The sequence below is a fragment of the Schistocerca nitens genome, chromosome 1 (assembly GCF_023898315.1).
Source record: "Schistocerca nitens isolate TAMUIC-IGC-003100 chromosome 1, iqSchNite1.1, whole genome shotgun sequence".
NCBI classification, from domain to species: domain Eukaryota; kingdom Metazoa; phylum Arthropoda; class Insecta; order Orthoptera; family Acrididae; genus Schistocerca; species Schistocerca nitens.
In genome coordinates, this window is record NC_064614.1 from 444,301,623 (window position 1) to 444,325,055 (window position 23,433).

The 23,433-nt window shown below is 44.7% G+C and overlaps 1 protein-coding gene across 4 annotated transcripts in view; it reads left to right on the forward strand.

Moving 5' to 3' along the window:
- The window catches only part of LOC126251517 (protein outspread), a 794,443-nt gene that overhangs the window by 622,959 nt on the left and 148,051 nt on the right, over positions 1–23,433 (forward strand). For all 4 annotated transcript variants that reach the window (XM_049952001.1, XM_049952029.1, XM_049952011.1 and 1 more), the window contains exon 3: positions 4,713–4,778. In XM_049952001.1, coding sequence (XP_049807958.1) covers positions 4,713–4,778 — 66 coding nt within the window. The remainder of the gene's footprint in view (positions 1–4,712; positions 4,779–23,433) is intronic.

Here is a 23,433-nt window from a genome sequence, read left to right on the forward strand (position 1 = left end):
TGGACTAGGTGCTCCAGTTACTGCTCTTACGGAAGAAAACATCATTGTAAGAGAGGATCGACGAATTACCTTAGTATCACTTTCTGAAATACTGAACATTTCGTTGGGTGTCAGAAAAATTACACATGACAAGTGTTTGTGCGCGATGGGTTCCAAGACTGCTGATTCCCGAACAAAAGGACATTCGCGTGCAGGTCTGCATGCTGTTAAAGTTAATGTTAGAGGAAGATTCGGAGTTTTTCAAATGTAATCACTGCTGATGAAACTTGGCTACATCGTTTTGATCCTGAGAGTAAACAGCAAAGCTCAGTGTGGAAATCTCCTTCATCGCTAACCCCCAAAAAGGCAAAACTGCTTGCTGCTGCTAGGAAAGTTATGATCATCTCATTCTTTGAATGGTTTATCAGCATGCACACACGTCAGCAACTGGACAATACTACAGGGGTGTCCTGAAAACACTGCAAGTCCATATCAGGCGCAAAAGACCACATTTCCGTAAAGCAGGCTGATTGCTGCACCATGATAATGCATCGCGGCATATTGCCAGTGTTGTTGCTGAATATCTTGCAAAAATCAACGTGAAGTGCATCCCTCATCCTATCTGTAGTCCGGATTTAGTCCAACGCGACTTTTTTCTGTTCCCTATCATGAAGAAACGCCTTCGTGGGCGGCATTATCAATAATCAGAAGCAGTGGTGCAGGCTGCGGAGGCGATTTTGAAGGACCTCTCAAAAAATGGTTTCCAGCATGTATTTGAAGACTGGCAGAAACGTTGGGACAAGTGCATCGCATTCATGGTAGACTACTTTGAGAAGGACCATCAAAATTATGAGGATGAGTAAAGGTATGTTGCCAAAAAAAATTGTGATCATTCTTTATTGAACAGCCCTCGCAGTATTTTGATCATGTATGTTACATGGGATCGTTTCCTTCTTACGTAGTTCACCTGAGGATGCTGTTCTAGTGAAGCGAAACCGGTTGTCGCAATTAAGAAATCACCAATTAAAGCTATCTTGCCGTTCGTTTTACTTCCATTCATTATCTAATGATTTCCACGAAAGTTATCATACTTTAGTGTTCTACGTATTTATTTTTTGTAAATGAACGCTGTTTCTTAAAATTCACTTTCAACTGCCAGACAACGAAAATTGCATAAAACAATAAAAATTAAAATTTTTAATAGGATCGTAGACAGCTACATGAAAATGACAATTTATGCGTATAACGAAATTTCGCATATAAAGATGACTACATAATTATTCAAAAATTTCCGAACAGCTTCTCCCGAACAGACAGCCGCTGTCGAAACTTGCGCAGCTATTTATAATAATACGAGGCGTTTTATCCGGGAGACTGCTTGCAGGTAACAAGTTGCTGCTGCGGAAGATAGTATTTATGGCGTACGCAGGCAGTCTAGTGATCTTCGCCAAATCCACTTAATAAGCCGCGCAGAATTTATGAGGCTGCCCACGGAGATAGAGATTTTCCCCTTCTTCATTACGGTTGCGGTGTTCACCTTCTGCGGTGCGTTATATTCCCGCTAATTACTGGTTTGCAGCCTCGCTGCGTGGTTCACGTGGGCAACGCTACTGAGAAAAATTTAGTGGCTTTCGGGTGCAATAATGTTCTTATCACGAGGCCGACTTAACGCGCGCAGCTATTGGGCTGTAGCCTTATATATTTGTTTCCAGTTTTTACGGGCTCTCTCTAAGCGGCGGCAAACTCCGCTTTCCACACTTCACAAAATAAAGCGAGAAGCAGTCTGATGGGCACGTGTTTTAAAAATATATTGTGGTCATTACTTTTTGTAGCTGAATGCGTGTTCGAATGGTAACTTTCCGAGAAATGTGATAAACGAAAAATCGAAAAGTTCTGTACAAAGAATACGAACTCCATTAAGTCTGTTCGGCTGGTATTGATCTTACTAGGTCTGAAGTATTGTGTAAGACAGCTGTACATAGGAATTTAGTGCTCGTGCAGATGCAGCTTAGCACAAAAAAATCTGTGGCGTACGTACGGGTTAAAAAACAGCCGAGGCCCTGAGAAACGTAAGGGCCTAAAGCTCACATCTGGTGATCTTTCGGTGAACGAGCTTTATTTGTATCTGTAGCCCCACACGGTATATGAACATCCACGAAAACCTGTCCAACAATTTTCTCGGATATGGGCCAAAAGCACAAAGCATAATTTTGTTGCTCTCCGCTGCTCAATAGTACTTTGGGGTTGACAACATAATTTAGTGTCTGCATCATATCGTAACTGTAATACTTCATAACCGGAGGTGAATCGGCAGGTATATCTGAACTTGAAGCCACAAAATGTGTTTAATGAAATGATGATAACGAAGGCCATGAGATGTTGGAGCAGGTCATAATTGTAGATATGGTGCATTTAGTATCTATTGTTTAAATTATGATTCTTGTTTCACACTAATTACAAATTTTACAACTGTCAAAAGGCTCTATTATCACTGGCCTGTGTATGGAAATTTTGTGAGTTAACAATAATAATAAATATAATTCTAATATTAATATTTCATAGCATGTGGGTACATTATTTTTTCATAGGAAGTATAGGATGTTGAGACTTGGTTAAGAAAAAACAGTTCACACCTATGAGAGTGGTGGTTTGTTTATAAATCTGATTTTCATAAACATCTGTTTTGCTCAAATCTTTGTTCCTGTTCTTTGGGGGCCTTATGATTCACGGTGCCTAAAATAGGAAAATACGGAGCTTACCTTCGCAGAATTCCGAAATGAGAAATTCGAAACAATTTATGTCATATGGTTCATTATGTAACAAAAATTTTCTGAGAACCGTAAAAAAATCGTTGGAAAGAGAAAATGTGTCTACTTTTTCCGCGGTAGATACTCGAACTTGTGACTCTATAAATGACGAAGATACGTGACACTACTGAAAGTCACCTATGATGGGTTTCATTTTGTAAATTAAGTTTCGTGCTCTAATATTTACGTAAAAAATAAAGACTAGCTTTCAGAGCTGAGCTCGTCTGTGGACGCTAATGCAATGACCTCGCGATAGAGGTACTGCCTCGAAGCACGTAGGTGACAGGCCTCACCTCTTGCTTGTGTATGTGCTGTTAAGTGTGTCGTTACTCTTTGTGTTCTCTATATATAAAGCATCGAATAGAACGGAAGTGTACTCGGATGCATACAAAAAAACTTTCCATATAAATTATGTAGTTTGTAGAATTCGCTCGATCCTAAACTCGCATAACAAAAGCTATCTGGCTGGATTAGGCTTTCGACGAGTTAATGAAACAATGACAACTTTCTGGCAACTCGCGACTTTGAAATAGCTTGATTGGTGACCCATGACCGAGGGCTTCCCATATTTAACGATCTCTAAGTACAATGATACTTAAAAACTGCTATCGGTAAATGAAGTAATGTTGAACGACGGTCAGGTGGCTTTGATGTACAAGTAGTTGCATCAGTAACCTGAGTGGAGAAACCGTGGAATTTGAAAACAAAACTTATATCTTAATCATTTTCTGATAATAGCAAAAATTTATTTGTAATTAATTTCTATGACACTAAAAATAAGTTGTAATTATAATGGAATTTGTGAGGCTTCCCTAGTATCCAATTTTCCTAGTTTTAGAACTAAAACGGTCCCACTTCCAAAATATTGTCCCACGTTTTAACTTTCGGAAGGTAGCACTCTTTAGATGAAACTACGCTGAAAAGATATTTTCATGGTAAACAATTCCAAGCGGCCGCGACTTTGCACCTGCGAGTCTTTTTCTTCTGAGAGCGCAATCAGTGCAGATGACAACGAATTCCCCCATCTCAGTCTCGTGTAAAGCTTCTCTATTGACGCCACTGATGGCTTGGTTCCCAGGAGTGTGTAGTGTGACTGCCTAGTGTAGATGACTGTAATGCGTTTGTGTATAGCGCAGAGTGGTATGTGTGTTGTTGACGACGACGACGACGACGACGACGACGAAAGAAGGGAGAGGGTGACACCCGGTGCCGGCACATAGCCTTCTCTTTTTGAACAAAACGAAATGGGTCTACGAACTGAACATTTACATCCATCGTATTGAGCACCACAAACAGAGGCACACGCCGGCAGTCCACGAGAGGCGGTGTGAAGGTTTGAGATGCATTACATGACGTTGGGCACAACGTCCGATGTTCAGGAAATTCACGCCACCACCTCTACTCTCCTTGCCGGACAAAATATTATCAGTAGAAATTTCTTCCGTTACTATGATTCGAACCAGCTTCTTCCGAGTCTAGAACCGCCGCACGAGCGTGTCAGCGGCCTCTGTGATGGGGACAGCCATAGAGTTAATTAATTGATGAAGTCAGAACATCACACACAGAAATTAAGTTCTGTGTGTCTTACGAGCTGATTTACGTGATAATCTGTTGTATTCGTCCGGCTGGCATTCGGAAAGGCGGCGCTTCAAACCCGCGTCCGGCCAACCCGATTTAGGTTTTCCGTGATTTCCCTAAATCGCTTAATGCAGAAGCCGCGTTGGTTCCTTCGAAAGGGAATGGCCCCTTTTCTTCTCCGCCCTTCCCCAATCCGAGCTTGTGCACTGTCACTAACGACCTCTTTGTCGACGGGACGTTCAACTAACTGCTTTATTTTATTTCAAAAGATCCTAGGACCTCATTCCTTGACTTATTTGTGTTTGATTGAGTTATCCAGAGACTAAATAACGGATCTGTTTGTTGCAGAGATGGCAGCGCCGCTGGTTCGTGCTGTACGACGACGGGGAGCTCAGCTACTCTGTGGACGAGCACGTGAGTACCAGCCACCACTAGACACTAGCCACTGAACAGTCGTTGTGGAAGTAAAGCGTGCAAAATGAAGATTGTAAAGGCCCATGCTGGATACTAGAATATTACCACTGGTACACAGACAATATACAGTGTACGCATAAATTACATTTCCAACTTAAGAATTTAATACCTTCAAAATTACACTGATGAGACAAAACATTACGACCACCTGCCTAATATATGAAGATGGTATCCGTTCTTTCGGATATGACCGAAAGAACAGATACCATCTTTATATAGTTAAGGCTAACCGGCCATTGACCTCCTCCTCGCCCGCATCTCGTGGTCGTGCGGTAGCGTTCTCGCTTCCCACGCCCGGGTTCCCGGGTTCGATTCCCGGCGGGGTCAGAGATTTTCTCTGCCTCGTGATGGCTGGGTGTTGTTTGCTGTCCTTAGGTTAGTTAGGTTTAAGTAGTTCTAAGTTCTAGGGGACTGATGACCATAGATGTTAAGTCCCATAGTGCTCAGAGTCACCTCCTCCTCCTGTGCTGGATGCACACACATTGCCCGAACTCTTACGGGACTCGGTAAGATTTTATGCCGCGAGTAATGAGTGTATTGGGTAGGGGCACTACGAATGTAGTGTATAGACATTAAGTTGGGAATGTGGGTCTCATGGGGAGCGTGCAAGGGATAAATCCCTGCAGTCGCACTTTCCTCTGTGCCCTCGGTGGCTCAGATGGATTGAGCGTCTGCCATGTAAGCAGGAGATCCCAGGTCCGAGTCCTGATCGGGGCACACATTTTCAATTGCCCCCGTTGATGTACATCAACGCCTGTTGACAGCTTAGGGTCTTGATTTAATTATTTCAACCTGCTTAATAGCTTGTTTGTCCATCTTTGGAACGAAATACATCTCTGGTTCTGTGTATCAGGGATCAGAGTTTCTTGATTGGTTTGTGGAGGTATGTGGCATTAGATGTCTATGCGTAGGTCATGTAATTCACATAAATAACGGGCCGTTGATGTGCGTACGCGGTGGTGGCGCCGGATAGCCACTCACATGTGTTCCGCAGGATTTAAATCGGGCGAATTTGGTCGTCGAGACATCAACGTTAGTTCACTGTAACCTTCTCAGACCATTGTAGCACGGTTTTGGCTCCGAGAAACGGGCAATTATGCTGCTGAAATATGACATCGCCGTCGGGGAAGACTTCAAGCATGAAGGGCTGCGTGTTGTCCGCAGGTGGCGTGGTGTCTTCGATTACTACCACAGGTCCCATGCAGACGCAGGAGAATGTCTCCCATAGCATAAAACTGTTTCCACCAGCGCGCGCTACACGTTTCGAGCCGCCGTTCACTCTGATGACGGCTTATGCGGAGACGACCATCGACCTACTATAGCAAAAATGTGAGTTATCCGAGGAGCCGGTACGTTTCCATTGATCGACAGTGGAATCCCGATAGTCCAGTGACTGCTGCAGTCGTAATAGACAATGTCATTGGGTCATCATGTGAACACATGGGGATGGTCTGACGTGGAGTTCCATGTTCAATAGTGTGCGATGAACGGTGTGCTGCGAAACAATTGTGCATGCTCCAGCATTGTTCTCTTTTGGAAAAGATGGCATAGATCAACATCTATCCTACATTACAGAGCAGACAAGCCTCCGAGCCCCACGTTCTATGAAGAGTCGTGGACGTCCAACCATTTAGCGCCTAGTGGTAGTTTTACTGTCATCCTACCTCTTTCCGTAGAAGCCCACGACAGTAGCACGTGTACGTTTGACCAGCTTCGTCGTTTTCGAGATGTTCGTTCACAGGCCTTTCGTAATAATAATCTGCGCTTTGTCAAAATCGCTTATCTCGGTGGATATCCCCATTTGTAGCCCATATCTTCGCTAGGGTGATCCCCCTTTCCGTGTCTGCTCCGTTTACATACTTTTGTTATTGCATCATGTGCCCGCAATTTACCGGGTGGCATCCAACGTCGCGGTGGGCAATGGTCATAACGTTTTGGGTGATCAGTATATACTAAATATTAGCAAATGGTTTTCAACATGTCATAACTCACTAAGTTTTGTTTCCTCATTCATACACATATATATGACCACCGTTGGTGGCATGGATAACGTCTAGTCGTAATACGTATCTCTCCACGGTGGCATGTTCAAATGCATTGAAAACATATTCTGTATCCAGAAAGGCCTGTACAGGACCTGCAACATGCGGTCGTGCATTATCCTGCTGAAATGTAGTGTTTCGCAGGGATCGAATGAAGGGTAGAGCCACGGGTCGTAACACATCTGAAATGTAACGTCCACTGTTCAAAGTGCCGTCAATGCGAACAAGAGGTGACCGAGACGTGTAACCAATGGCACCCCATACCATCACGCCGGGTGATACGCCAGTATGGCGATGACGAATACACGCTTCCAATGTGCGTTCGCCGCGATGTCGCCAAAAACGGATGCGACCATCATGATGCTGTAAACAGAACCTGGTCTCCGAGCAGATAGTCCATGCTGCTGCAAACGTCGCCGAACTGTTCGTGGAGATGGTTGTTGTCTAGCAAACGTCCCCATCTGTTGACTCAGGGATACAGACGTGGCTGCGCGATCCGTTGCAGCCATGCTGATAAGATGCCTGTCATCTCGACTGCTAGTGATACGAGGCCGTTGGGATCCAGCACTGCCTTCCGTATTACCCTTCTGAACCCACCGATTCCATAATCTGCTAATAGTCATTGGATCTCGACGAACGCGAGCAGCAATGTCGCGATACGATAAACCGCAATCGCGATAGGCTACAATACGACCTTTATCAAAGTCGGAAACGTGAAGGTACGCATTTCTCCTCCTTACACGAGGCATCACAACAACGTTTCACCAGGCAACGCTGGTCAACTGCTGTTTGTGTATGAGAAATCTGTTGGAAACTTTCCTTATGTGAGCACGTTGTAGGTGTCGCCACCGGAGCCAACCTTGTGTGAATGCTCTGAAAAGCTAATCATTTGCATATCACAGCATCTTCTTCCTGTCGGTTAAATTTCGCATCTGTAGCACGTCATCTTCGTGGTGCAGAAATTTTAATGGCCATTAGTGTAGTAAACATGCAGTATATTACGATGTTGAGTCTAACTTTCCACCATGTAGATTAGTTTCGTACACACATTATTTCGGAAAATTAAGTTTATTCTCGCTGTCGGGGTACGTAATGCCTTGCGGGAGAGAAAAATAAACTCACATTATTTTCTCCGGTTTACACACAGTCACGCAACAAGCAAAAACGGCAGAAGCGCAGGTACAGGGCACAGGTCGAGGAAGCCACCGACTTCATTTTGTGCACACACGAATAGGTAGTTTCACGTACACTAGGCTTAGGCTCCCACATTTTTGTCTGAGACGTTTTGTCCAAGAATTAAATTAAAAATAGTTCCCATCCCCTTTTACTGGCCAAGACTTTTCGGGTGGTTTCCGTTGGTTCTAAGGCAACTGCTGGAACTGAAAATCCCCTCCCAAATGTTCCCAATTGGGAGTCCCTCTGCCGCCACTACCAGCTGAGATGTCTTGTATTTGACTGGAAAGTCCCTGATCCATCATGGGTCATTACTGGAACAGCTCCCTCTGACTGGAGAATGAAAGTATATAAAAATTCTTCCTCCTCAGTATGTGAAATATTTTTGTAGCACGTCGTCAAAAGACTCAGTTGCATAGGCGATCTAGCACTCATTCTATATTAAAATTTTATTCTGATATCTGGGTTTAAAATGTAACACGTTCATTCCCAGGGAAGCTTTATCTGCATAAAAAAGTCAAACAGCACAGTTTTTATGGTAAGGCATTGTATAAATAATTGCGAACGACGTCGTGAATGTCAGATTGCTTGCTTGCTCTCTACCGTAATGCGTACTCTACTCTGTGGATGCGGCATCTTAAAAATAACTTAGAACAGGAAGCTTGGTGATATGTGAGCAGATGAACACTGGTTCCAATAATGATTGCTCGTGGAGATAATTGTTCAAATCAACCTAGGTGATGCTGAATGAAATGTTTAAATTAAACAGTTAGTGAAAACAAATTAATTATAGAGAACGTGTGTAATCATTGACATAATCGTAGGAACAGGCATAGGCCTCCACAATGGAGGAGAAGATGGGACAACGGCAACGCTCCTCCCCCCCCTCCCGCTCAGCCCCTAGCAACCCCCAACCCCTCCTCCACTGCCTACAATCTGGAATACACAGTTATTGCATTAACTGACTTTTCCCCTCCAGCCGGAGGTTCCAGTCCTCCCTCGGGCATGAGGGTGTGTGTGTGTGTGTGTGTGTGTGTGTGTGTGTGTGTGTGTGTGTGTGTGTGTATGTTGTTCTTAGCATACGTTAGTTTAAGTAGTGTGTAAATCTAGGGACCGATCATCTCAACAGTTTTGTCCATTAGGAACACACACACACACACACACACACACACACACACACAGAGAGAGAGAGAGAGAGAGAGAGAGAGAGAGAGAGAGAGAGACGAGCTGCTTTAAAGGATGACACAGTTACAAAGTACAACGCGAAGTCTTACATAACAACCATACTTGGAGGAAGAAGTAAAGTACTTCCTTAAAATAATGCAAATTAATAAACATAGGTCCATTTCTCCTAGCTTAGTACTGAATGATGAGTCAGTGTTGCCTCAGTCGCCACTTCTAACTGCAAATAATCCGATCCAGACCACTTTGTAAATTACCCCTCCTACTCAGACGCTCCATTTTCCTTTGTTTCAGTTACTGTAGTTTCTCTTGTCTTGTTAAAATTTTACTTTTCGTAATTGCAGTTGTTTCAGTTACCTGTTTACTGTCACTTGTAATATCCTTCTTGTTTGAAATAAAGTGTTAAGGACGAGATTATCTTGTTGAGGCACCCTCTTGGAACTTCGATTCCCGGCGGGGTCAGGGATTTTCTCTGCCTCGTGATGGCTGGGTGTTGTGTGATGTCCTTAGGTTAGTTAGGTTTAAGTAGTTCTAAGTTCTAGGGGACTGATGACCACAGATGTTACGTCCCATAGTGCTCAGAGCCATTTGAACCATTTGAACCACCCTCTTGGAACACTCCAGCGAAGCCTACTGTGTATTGTTCAACTTATTTGTAATCTCAGAAAAACTGTTGTAAATTTGTCATGTAGTGCATTATTTAATTTGTCACATTCTTTACAAGGTAAATAGTTATACGTCGTATTTTTACGGAAATATTCCTCAAGTTTTGGTCCTAAATCAAATTCAATAATTGTCTGCTTAGGAAACCAACTGAGATACTGTGTAAATGCAGTGGTGAAAACCTTTGATCCCACAAAAATTTCACAACCGCACCTGTTCAACTTTTTACTTTTGGATGACGTTGTTGTTGTTGGGTTCTTCAGTCCAGAGACTGCTTTGATGCAGCTCTCCATGCTACTCTATCCTGTGCAAGCTTCTTCATCTCCCAGTACCTACTGCAACCTACAACCTTCTGAATCTGTTAAGTGTATTCATTTCTTGGTCTCCCTCTACGATTTTTACCCTCCACGCTGCCTTCCAGTACTAAATTGGTGATCGCTTGATGCCTCAGAACATGTCCTACCAACCGATCTCTTCTTTTAGTCAAGTTGTGCCACAAATTTCTCTTCTCGCCAGTTCTGTTCAATAGCTCCTCATTAGTTATGTGATCTACCCATCTAATCTTCAGCATTCTTCTGTAGCACCACATTTCGAAATCTTCTATTCTCTTCTTGTCTAAACTATTAATCGTCCACATTTCGCTTCCATACATGGCTACACTCCATACAAATACTTTCATAAACGACTTCCTGACATTTAAATCTATACTCGATGTTAACAAATTTCTCTTCTTCAGAAACGCTTTCCTTGCCATTGCCAGTCTACATTTTATATCCTCTCTACTTCGACCATCATCAGTTATTTTGCTCCCCAAATAGCAAAATTCCTTTACTACTTTAAGTGTCTCATTTCCTAATCTAATTCCCTCAGCATAACCCGACTTAATTCGACTACATTCCATTATCCTCGTTTTGCTTTTGTTGATGTTCATCTTATATTCTTCCTTCAAGACATCGTCCATTCCGTTCAACTGCTCTTCCAAGTCCTCTGCTGTCTCTGACAGAATTACAATGTCATCGGCGAACTAAAGTTTTTATTTCTTCTCCATGGATTTTAATTCCTACTCCGAATTTTTCTTTTGTTTCCTTCACTGCTTGCTTAATATACAGATTGAATAACATCGGGGATAAGCTACAACCCTGTCTCACTCCCTTCCCAACCACTGCTTCCCTTTCATGCCCATCAACTCTTATAACTGCCGTCTGGTTTCTGTACAAATTGTAAATAGCCTTTCGCTCCCCGTATTCTACCCCTGCCACCTTCAGAACTTGAAAGAGAGTATTCCAATCAACATTGTCAAAAGCTTTCTCTCTGGGATGACGTAACAGCCGCAAACCGGAATGTAAAACAATAAATATTGTAGTGTGTTACACCATTTTCGTGTGTTTTTTTTCAGGTATAATTTGCAGATTTCTCTTGCAGAACTGATTTATCGCAATTCCACACACAAACACAAAAAATATCTCACGTTTAGCCAAGTGTAGCATTATGTGGCTTGTGGCATGACACGTCCGAAATTGACCAACTCATTTATATAAACGACAATTTCAGAACCTGGCCCCCTTCCGACCTAAATAGGTTTCTCTGTGGATACCCATGCTAACAGCGTATCATATGCTGGTTTACCGTTGGCGCCGTAGATGAACAGTACGGAAGCAACAGGCACGTCCAGGCCTTCGTGTCGTTAATAAATTTAAGCGCTGCCGGGGAGAAGGGGGGCGGGTAGTTCATGGGGGCGAATCACGAACGGCATAATCGGGGGTCGTAAATTAGATGCACGCTGGCGGTGAGCGCGTCATGGATCCGCTAGTCCCTGGCCGTTACTGGCCGTGTAAGAGTCCACGAGAGCCAGACAGCCTGCGGCGGACTCCGCGCGCCGCCGAGAAAGCGATCTGATACAGGCTGGGGCGTTCCTTTTCACCTGAAACGGCCGCGCCAACGTACTTCAGCTTTCTTCCTCTGGCTAATGAGGCAACATCCGCGCCGAAAACGTCATTCCTGTGGATCGTCCGCTACAGGAATCGCGCCTTTCGCCCCACTCGGCAGAGGCCCGAAACCGCAGCTTGTCCTGCGGCCGCTCTGTTTACTGCTAAACAAGAGAAGGCGCTCCTATTTGGCACCAGCAGCGGGGAAAAAGTCGCCATTGTCCTCCTTCAAGAAAGCGCGGCGCTGCTGAAACGGGTACACTGTTCTGTGGTGAACGGACAACCAGTCGACCAAGCAATAACGAAGTTTTCTTCTACTGTTTTTGTTGCGTTTGAATCACCATTGTCATTACATTGTTCTCAATAAATTTCACATTGGCTTCACAAGTGTTAGGATATCACCGACCGGGTGGCACAGGTGGTCTCCAATAATACTCTGTTTCTTGCTAAGGACATTCCAGTATATACATTGACCTTCGCTGAAGACGCGTTGTTCCAGATCGTCCACTCACTGGCGACTGGGCAGCAGGTAGTCTCTGCGAAGCGTTGAAATGTGAGATAGTGAAGCCCATAGAATAATCAATAAATGACGATGTTCGCTACTGGAAACCCACGACCAAATGGATATATAAATAAGCAGTACCACCTGATAGGATTCACAGGTTCATAGGGTGAAAGGCATTCGATTTTGGGGAGCTGGCCAAATGTCTGGCAGTCACATGACATTTTCTATTTCATCTTCCTAACGGCTGTCGTACCCGTTCAACAGAAAGGCTGCCACAACGAATAATGCATACGTGTCAGTTTATCTAGCCTCTTCTGATATGTACGGTATTGAAATGGACAAGACAGTCTTTCTCTCAGAATAATACACGGACCTAGTTAAAGCATCAAAATTTCAGCGTCAGCTCCCGTTGTTTATTTTATTTTAATTTTTATTTATTTATTTATTTTTTCGTCAGCCGATTCTCATCCTCTTCATAGTACCGAAATACACTGTACTTATTCGGATGAACCCAATGACAAAGGCAACCCCTATGAGATTTTTGCATGTCCCCTCCAATTGTTAAACGTGCCTGTGTGCTCGAAATACCTAAGATGATGGAAGATCTTTTTGATGTCGTCGGGGGCACCTACTATGCGTTAAGGATGATTCTGTCAGACGTCAGTTCAGAATGGAGTGTGTGAACCGGTGATAAATTACGTGAGCGAAAAAAAAACACTCTTCTTTGATATTATGCTAAAGATTCTCAAAGTTTCCACAAATTTCAAGGGTTATTCTGAACAAAAAAAATCTGATTCAGGGCTGGATCTCTCTCTCTCTCTCTCTCTCTCTCTCTCTCTCTCTGTGTGTGTGTGTGTGTGTGTGTGTGTGTGTGTGTGTGTGTGCACGCACGAGAGAGAGAGAGAGAGAGAGAGAGAGAGAGAGAGAGGCGCGCGTTATTTTATGGCAGCATCTTTGTTATGGTAGCTGAACAAGGGTTGAGACTTTCAAAGTAGAGTGTACGGTGGCACCATTGTGTTAGATCTGGTGCCTTTGGAGCAGGATCTGTTCAGGGAAACAAACTGAGCGAAGTTTATTACACTGGGGATGAACCGTGTTTCTGTGGAAGCTAGTGTAATTTTGGTGTGGCTTTTTGACACACATCTTTAGATCGACATCCTGAAACTTTTTCTTCGGCGTGTTTTGCGACGCCGTTGCAAAAAGAGCCAGTTTAAAAATATTATTAGCTGTATATATTTCCAGTCCAGATCCAGTCGTGACTGGATCTAGGAATTTATCTGAATGTAAACGGATTGCTACAGAGCAATGACTAATTATGACTTTTTAACCTTAACGACACATTTAAAGCTATTTGACGTATACAGCAGGGTAGAGGACTCATCTGTGTCCACCAGTTAACAGCAGTATGGCGGGGATGGAGGAGCTAGATTAGGTGGGCGGTAAGTGGTGCACATGTTGTCGTGCAAGTGAGATTAGTTCGCTCTCAACTAAGGTGGTGAAATAATTTATCCCTCGCAAGGCAATGTAGCTTTTTTGCCCTACTTGCAGGAGAGATTTTTGCCGTGTGGTTTTACTGATAATCTCCATATCTTGCAAGCAATAAGGTAGCTCCTCCCTACTGCCGTTACTGGCCCCAATAATAATATAAATTTGTCAAATGGCTCTGAGCACTTTACTGCTGTGGTCATCGGTCCCCTAGAACTTAGAACTACTTAAACCTAACTAACCTAAGGACAGCACACACATCCATGCCCGAGGCAGGGTTCGAACCTGCGACCGTAGTGGTCACGCGGTTCCAGACTGTAGCGCCTAGAACCAAACGGCCACTCCGGCCGGCAAAATTTGTCAGTGAAAAAGAGAATACAGTTGCAGCACATTACTCTGCTGCAGAAAGTCCCCCCAGAAGTCACTTCAGGAAGGGCCACACCGGAGTGAAAATGATGTCGTATTACACGATGGAGAAAATGGCTGTAAAAATGGAAATAAGCGTATGGCGTCAGTGGCCGGAAGTTCCCAGACGGGAAGTTCGACCGCCAAGTGCAGGGCTTATTGAGTGTGACGCCGCATTAGGCGACCTGCGCGTCGACAGTGGGGAAGAAATGATGATGATGATGATGATGATGATGATGATGATGATGATGATGACGACAGCACAACACCCAGTGCCGGGGGGAAACATCCCGCCCCAGCCAGGAATCGAACCCGGGACCCCGTGCGTGGCAGTCCAACGCGCTGACCATTTTCTTTCCTTTTTTCTTTTTGTCATTTTGTTCGATATAGTTCGTAGCGTTTGGTCTAGGCGGACGTCACTTGACATCCGTTCAAGCTGATCGTTGATTCCTTTACTCAGTTTTTTTATTATTATTCTTACTACAGAGGGCAAGCAGCCATCTGACCGAACACGCTGAGCTATCGTGCCGGCTTCAGCTAATGGGGCGGACACAATGACTGTACTACTTAACTTACGGAAGCTACTCATATGTCGGTGCCCCGGCAGCGGTGGAGAGACGGACCGCGAACTGTCACGTAACTCGAGGACTGCGAAAAACTGAGAGAGAACAACTCGTGTTTGAATTTTTCCGTTCAGTTAGGTCCCTATCACCTGACTCAGAGACCAACACAAGCAGGGGTGACTTGAAAGAACCGCGCCCGACTCACCTCTTGCCAAGATAACGGCGAACATCCTCTAAAATCTACGGCTCGCAAAATGTGACCAAGTAAGTTACAAATGGCTCTGAGAACTATGGGACTTAACTGCTGAGGTCATCAGTCCCTTAGAACTTAGAACTACTTAAAGCTAATTAACCTAATTGGACTATCAGACCAATTGTGTGATTGGATTGAGGAGTTCCTAGATAACAGAACGCAGCATGTCATTCTCAATGGAGAGAAGTCTTCCGAAGTAAGAGTGATTTCAGGTGTGCCGCAGGGGAGTGTCATAGGACCGTTGCTATTCACAATATACATAAATGACGTGGTGGATGACATCGGAAGTTCACTGAGGCTTTTTGCAGATGATGCTGTGGTGTATAGAGAGGTTGTAACAATGGAAAATTGTACTGAAATGCAGGAGGATCTGCAGCGAATTGACGCATGGTGCAGGGAATGGCAATTTAATCTCAATGTAGACAAGTGTAATGTGCTGCGAATACGTAGAAAGAAAGATCCCTTATCATTTAGCTACAATATAGCAGGTCAGCAACTGGAAGCAGTTAATTCCATAAATTATCTGGGACTAGGCATTAGGAGTGATTTAAAATGGAATGATCATACAAAGTTGATCGTCGGTAAAGCAGATACCAGACAGATTCATTGGAAGAATCCTAAGGAAATGCAATCCGAAAACAAAGGAAGTAGGTTACAGTACGCTTTTTCGCCCACTGCTTGAATACTGCTCAGCAGTGTGGGATCCGTACCACATAGGGTTGATAGAAGAGATAGAGAAGATCCAACGGAGAGCAGCACGCTTCGTTACAGGATCATTTAGTAATCGCAAAAGCGTTACGGAGATTATGGATAAACTCCAGTGGAAGAGTCTGCAGGAGAGACGCTCAGTAGCTCGGTACGGGCTTTTGTTAAAGTTTCGAGAACATACCTTCACCGAAGAGTCAAGCAGTATATTGCTCCTTCCTACGTATATCTCGCGAAGAGACCATGAGGATAAAATCAGAGAGATTAGAGCCCACACAGATGCATACCGACAATCCTTCTTTCCACGAACAATACGAGACTGGAATAGAAGGGAGAACCGATAGAGGTACTCTGGGTACCCTCCGCCACACACCGTAGGTGGCTTGCGGAGTATGGATGTAGATGTAGATGTAGAACCTAAAGACAACACACACATCCATGCCCAACGCAGGATTCGAACCTGCGACCGTAGTGGTCGCGCGGCTCCAGACTGTAGCGCCTAGAACCGCTCGGCCACTCCGGCTGGCTGACCAAGTAAGGCTGAAGGCTATCGGGACTGTGTTTCTCGGCTTAACGGCCAAACTTGCCGTTCTTTTTAATGCCCGAAGGTATACGAGACAGCTTTCCCATCTTTTTTTTTTTTTTTTGCAGCATTTCGGTTTACTCAGATAAATGCGTTGAAGGTATCAGTGGCGGACTGACGTGGCCAGTTGCTGTGGCGATTTACAATTAATGTAATTGGCATTAGTTTTGATATTTAGGCTTTAACCTTTCGAAGAGAGGGCTGCAGCTGCTATTTCGCACCCGTGCTTTGGGGACTTTCCCCAGCCAGTACGTTGTCACGTGTGGCACGAATGCCTGTCAGCCCTTCGGCCCTCTTTTGACGGGTGCCCCGCTGCGAACGGCGTAGCGCAGTTGCTCCTGAGCGCTGGAAGCCCCTTGCCAGGAGAGAAGCCCGCGCTGGCACTGCAAGCCCGCCAAGTGCCGCCTCGGGCTCCCCACTCGCTGCGAGTGGCCACCGCCGCCGCCGTCATTTCTCTAAGAGGCTTAATGTCACCGTCCGCTGAGGGTTCTCGGGACGCTCCAAACAGGCCCACCGCTGTCGACTACGCACTGTGCAGTGGGTATTGAGAGGAGAATAGTCGCCGCCACCATGCCAGTGGCCAAGCACGGATTAGGACTACTGTGACACTTTCAACCAGTTTCGCGAGATACGACGCATTGCTTTGTTGGGCGCAAAAGATGGCTCTGAGCACTATGGGACTCAACTGCTGAGGTCATTAGTCCCCTAGAACTTAGAACTAGTTAAACCTAACTAACCTAAGGACATCACAAACATCCATGCCCGAGGCAGGATTCGAACCTGCGACCGTAGTGGTCTTGCGGGCGCAAAAGACCTGGCTGTCACGGAGTCTGCAGCACCTTCGTACAGAAAAGAACCTTTATTTTTATCCCAGGAGGAACCGTTTTGTGATTTCAACACCCTTAATTCATACAAGTACCGGATGTGTTTGCATATGAAATGGAATGATGACATAAGCTCAGTCGTAGATGAAGCGAGTGACAGACTCCCGTTCATTAGCAGAATGCTGGGAAAATGCAGTCAGTCTACAAAGGAGACTGCCATCAAAACATTTGTGCGTCTCATATTACAAAATTGCTCGAGTGTCTGGGATCCATACCAGAGACATTAAAGCTGTTCAAAGGGATGCAGCACGAATGGTCACACGTCTGTTTGATTCGCGATAGAGAGTAGAAGGAAAAAGAATTACTGAATTGGAAGACAGTTGTAGGTACACGCCAGCTCCTACGAGAGTCTTCCTAGGAAGTTTCATGAACTAGTTTAAGGTGAATAATTTCTATAAATATGGCAGAGACGCCCATGCGCAGTTAGGATGAGAAGAAACCCTAGCATGTGGCACAGTGGGCAGTACACCCTGTATCGACCTCACAGCAGTTTGCAAAGTACATACACAGATCTAGATCAGGGGTTCCCAAACACTTACTCTGACGGAGCGCTTTGAGAATCATGGCACTTTGACAGAATACCTTGTTTATTTTGAAGGTTAACAAAATTCTAAAAAAATGAGAAAAACTTGTTTTACGCAGGGATTACTTCAACTTTAAATCATAACAAGTAACGCAACAATCACAAAAAAATTAAAAAGTTATTAATATCATCAAAATGCCTAACAAAAACGTTTATTAATAGTTTTTCGCGGAGCACTTAATCATTTCTCGCAGAACACTAGTGTAACGCGGAACGCAGTTTTGGAAACTCTGATTTTGATCACATTGTGTTTCATACGCTTTGATCACTTCTAGAGACGTGACCACTGGTATAGCACATCGGATTGAGGGCGGTGTGGAGTTTACGGCAGTGAAGGTAGTACAAGTGTAGATCTAAAGCTGCCAATGTGTGGTGAAGGATTGCTGTGCCGCAGTACACTGCGCCACACTGCTTGTTTCCTTGATGGATCCCACGCGGAAAATGCGCTTGTGTCTACTCTTCATAATTTGCCCTCCTTTCTCTAATTCTGCTGCTGGCAGGTACTTCTTTTCAGGCAAGTGTGTGTTTAGGTGACTGCATTGTGACTTCCTCCCATCTCTACCGAGCTACTGAGCGTCTCTCCTGCAGAGCCTTCTACTGGAGTTTATCTATCATCTCCGTAACGCTTTCGCGATTACTAAATGATCCTGTAACGAAGCGCGCTGCTCTCCGTTGGATCTTCTCTACCTCTTCTATCAACCCTATGTGGTACGGATCCCACACTGCTGAGCAGTATTCAAGCAGTGGGCGAAAAAGCGTACTGTAACCTACTTCCTTTGTTTTGGGATTGCATTTCCCTAGGATTCATCCAATGAATCTCAGTCTGGCATCTGCTTTACCGATGATCAACTTTATATGATCATTCCATTTTAAATCACTCCTAATGCCTACTCCCAGATAATTTATGGAATTAACTGCTTCCAATTGCTGACATGCTATATTGTAGCTAAATGATAAGGGATCTTTCTTTCTACGTATTCGCAGCACATTACACTTGTCTACATTGAGATTCAATTGCCATTCCCTGCACCATGCGTCAATTCACTGCAGATCCTTCTGTATTTCAGTACAATTTTCCATTGTTACAACCTCTCGATATACCTCAGCATCATCCGCAAAAAGCCTCAGTGAACTTCCGATGTCATCCACAAGGTCATTTATGTATATTGTGAATAGCAACGGTCCTACGACACTCCCCTGCGGCGCACCTGAGATCACTCTCACTTCGGAAGACTTCTCTCCATTGAGAATGACATGCTGCGTTCTGTTATCTAGGAACTCTTCAATCCAATTGCACAATTGGTCTGATAGTCCACATGCTCTTACTTTGTTCATTAAACGACTGCGGGGAACTGTATCGAACGCCTAGCGGGAGTCAAGAAACACGGCATCTACCTGGGAACCCGTGTCTATGGGCTATGGCCCTATGAGTGGACGAATAGCGCGAACTGGGTTTCACACGATCGTCTTTTTCGAAACCCATGCTGGTTCCTACAGAGTAGATTTCTAGTCTCCAAATACAAATGTACTCTGCCGAAACGTCCTTTTACATGTCAGAAAAATGTTCTCCCATATAATAATTTCACGCGTAAATTGTTAAAAAAATATCGCCATGATTGGGTTTCGAACTCGGGCTTTGTAGTACAACGATCTGATGCTTTACGGAGTAACCTACCACACACATCCGCATTCACACCTCATAGATACATCTTTCTTATACTCCGTAGTTCCGGTGTTGCATTTAATTGCCATTTACACATGTTGTACTTGACGACAGAACGCAGGACGAATTATGTCGGTGTTTTGGTTGATACTCTATCGACACACAGCATTTGGTGGTTTGGGTGTGAGCGGAGGGTGGGACTCACTCCAGCGTTGTAGGAGTGGCGCACCTGTGCATTGCTGGTACTGGGCGGAGACCTCTTCTGGCCGGGGCCAGGCCGAAAGCCGCGCCTGGCGAGAAAGCGGCGCGACATGTGCGTCGCAATTAACATTCCGGCGGCCGGCGGGCTGGACGGGCAAGCACTCCGTGCACCGCCTGGCGCGCCGGAGTCGCCTTCTCTCCCGTGTCTGCACTCCTGCCCCCGCAGCAGGGTGACACTAGTCCCAGATCAGCCTTCCCGAGTCCGCCTTTGCTCCCTCCAACTTCTCGAAGCCCCCAGACATCTCCGGCGGTACCAGCTTCTGTAGTAGAGTTTGCCAACGAGTGCTGCTGTGCTCACAGTCGATCTGAAGACAGCCTGCTCAAATCCTGCAGGTATAAAAATTTGTTTTATCACATTTTTGGAGTTTAAAAGCTAATTGATCAAAGTTTCTTAAACAATTTTTTCTCGGGGGAGAGGTATCAAGTACACCGTGAAAAAATTTAAACAGATTATTTATTCTTGGTTGGTTGGTTTGGTTGTTTGGGGAAGGAGACCAGACAGCGTGGTCATCGGTCTCATCGGATTAGGGAAGGATGGGGAAGGAAGTCGGCCGTGCCCTTTCAGAGGAACCATCCCGGCATTTGCCTGGAGTGATTTAGGGAAATCACGGAAAACCTAAATCAGGATGGCCAGACGCGGGATTGAACCGTCGTCCTCCCGAATGCGAGTCCAGTGTCTAACCACTGCGCCACCTCGCTCGGTGAGATTATTTATTCTTCTGTTAACTGTTGAGAATAATGAACATTCTCAGGTACAGCAGCATTGGTGAGAATACCAGGCCCGGCCGCGCGCGGGGTTAGCCGAGAGGTCAGGGGCACTGCAGTCATGGACTGCGCGGCTAGTCCCGGAGGAGGTTAGAGTCCTCCCTCGATCATGGGTGTGTGTGTTTGTCCTTAGGATAATTTAGGTTAATTAGTGTGTAAGCTTAGGGACTGATGACCTTAGCAGTCAAGTCCCATAAGATTTCACACACATTTGAACATCTTTGAAAACCAGGCCCAATGAATTGTTTTTACAAATATCAGTCAGAAAGAGTTACACCCATTTTGGGATATCGAATTTAAACTAAGCTGTTTTAAACTTCCTTGCTTTGTTCACTCAAATATTCAAGCATACCACGGATGCCCGCTTTCATTGTTACACTCCAGGGTTTCGTAGCAGACAAGCAAGGAAACTCTGCTGACCTCTTCTAACGGGCAGTGACTCCTCGTTTCAGAATAAACGCCTTCTCCCACTGAAGGTGCTCACTATAGCTGTTCTTCTGCTAAACCATTCCTGGATCAGCTCATATGCTGAGCAGCCATGTAGCATGACTAACTTCCCCGTGTAATTTCTTGAGAGGGTTTGTCCTGCCGTATCTCTTTCGCGTAGTGTAGTACTTTCCACTGACTCCTTGCCCGTGCATCAGCTTCCTTTTCCGTTCCTCCTCCCCATTTTGTGATGAACTGACAGCTTAGACATCTGTTTCACAGAACACTCACGTCTAAATGGAACAGTAAACTTTAAGAGGAGCAGATTATATCAGAGTGAGATACAGCTCTCATACACAAATTGTTGGTAATGCTGGCGGTACTTACAAGTAAACATCTCCAATCTGGCCTCACACTTTAAGAAGAAAACAGCACAGTGCAAAGCATCAGCCCCAGCAATCTACTGCACGCGAAAATTTGGACTATAATTGTAATTGTGCGCAGTTATGACCATGTGAAGCCACAACTTGCAAATTTTCACCCGCTCCGCCCCTCTGCAGCCAACTAATAACCGAGCACGATGTACTGCACAGCGGGGTAAGAGGTTTGCAAAATACTGTTTGACGTAGATAACACCACTTGTTCATCGTGTCAAAATGCGCGATTTCTAACCTGTACGTGGCGCCAGATATTATTTTGCCTAAATCAGCTTTATGTTACGATTCACAGATACAGTGAAAATGAATGAAACGATTGATAATTAAATAAATAGGATAGGTGTGCCGGACCGAGACTCGAACTGGGGACCTTTGCCTTGAAAGGCAAAGTTCCCGAGTTCGAGTCTCGGTCCGGCACACAGTTTTAATCTACCAGGAAGTTTCATATCAGCGCACACTCCGCTGCAGAGTGAAAATCTCATTCAGGATAGAACTGTTTAATTATCAACATTACTGTTGTGCGCTTTTTCTTTGGATTTTGAAGCTGGCGCTTTTATAGTGAAGTCGATTTGCAGAAGTTTTGCGGTTCTTAAACGCAAATCGCGTGCTTAAATTGTAAATTGAAAATCGACAACTTCATTTTATAGTAATTCTCAAATTCCTTAGGTTTATTCAGTTCGATTTTGAGGCGTATATACATTAGAATAACTTGTGATCTCAAACAACACTTTGGCCATGTGTCCACTAATCGCCCCCCCCCCCTCCCCTCTTCCGGCGGCTGCCCGCGAATAGGGGAGGGTTCTGGTTGCCACTCCGCTAAACGGGTACTTGGTGCTCGGGCAACAGGTGATTGCTGTGGCGCGAACGAAAGACTTTCAACTGGTGCGCACTGAAGTTTAAAACCTGTTCTTTCAGAAGGTTGTAACTGCGTACTGTCAGAATTATCGCCAAAATTTTCACGTGGGGTCGATTGCTGGGCCTGAAAACTTACAAGTGTACTTTTTTCTCCTTAAAATTTTTGAGGTCAAGTTGGTGTTTTGCCGTTACATCCCTTTGATGGGCAGTTAGCTCTCGACATAGCGGCTGCATCATCCATTGGCGTCAGTGGGCACATTACTACGAAAAAAAGGGAACTTCCCAATTGTGGCACTTAGATAAATGCTATTACCCACTCCATAATTTGTCTAGAAAGGCGAAAGACGGGGAATGTGGTCGCGTAGTATCCGATATCCAACGTGCACGCCAATTGTTTGATTTAATTCAAAATTTTCAGCGTCTCATATTTTTCTGTTGTGAGAGACAGGCCACTGTTGTAGGTTATTCATCTGCTGGATGGGGACGTTAAGCCCTGTGTACAGCTTGATGCTATTTCAAGCGGAGTAGACAATGTTCAGTCATCGGGTTACGTACCCTCCACAGTCTCCCCCATAGCCATCAACGTAATTTCGCATAAACGCAGAACAGCACTAATAGCATAGAACTAATTTACTTGCGTCCGGTTCCCACAGACACTGCTTGATAACAAACTTATGTGGTCACATCTGACCGTGAATAAATAAAACTGTTGCTGTTTCGTGTTTATCTGTGCTGATTTTGAAAAACTGCGTGACAGTATATTAAATGAGGTATAGATAGATTCAGATACACGCAACAATTCACTTCGGAAATATTTCACAATTTCGATTAACTACGGTTTTTAGTTTAATATTCAGATTAGGCATCCAGAAGGTATGGATCCGTGTTTGTAGCTTGTCTCTGGGTTCGGGAGTCTTCCAGCGACATTGTGTTGTTGTTGTTGGTGGTGGTGGTGGTGGTGGTGGTGCTGCTGCTGCTGCTGCTCCTCTTTTCTTCAAAGATCGGCTTGATGCAGCTTTCCATTTTATCTGTCCTGTGGAAGCACCTTCAACTCTGCATAATTACTGCAGCCTACATCGTTTTGAACCTGCTTACAATAATCAAGTCTTAATCTTCTGCTTCAATTTTTACTCCCCCCCCGCCCTCACTACCCTCCACTACCAGATTCACATTTCCATGATGGCTTCGGATACGTCCTCCTTTTCTTTTGTGAACACTAGACTGTCAACAGAAACTA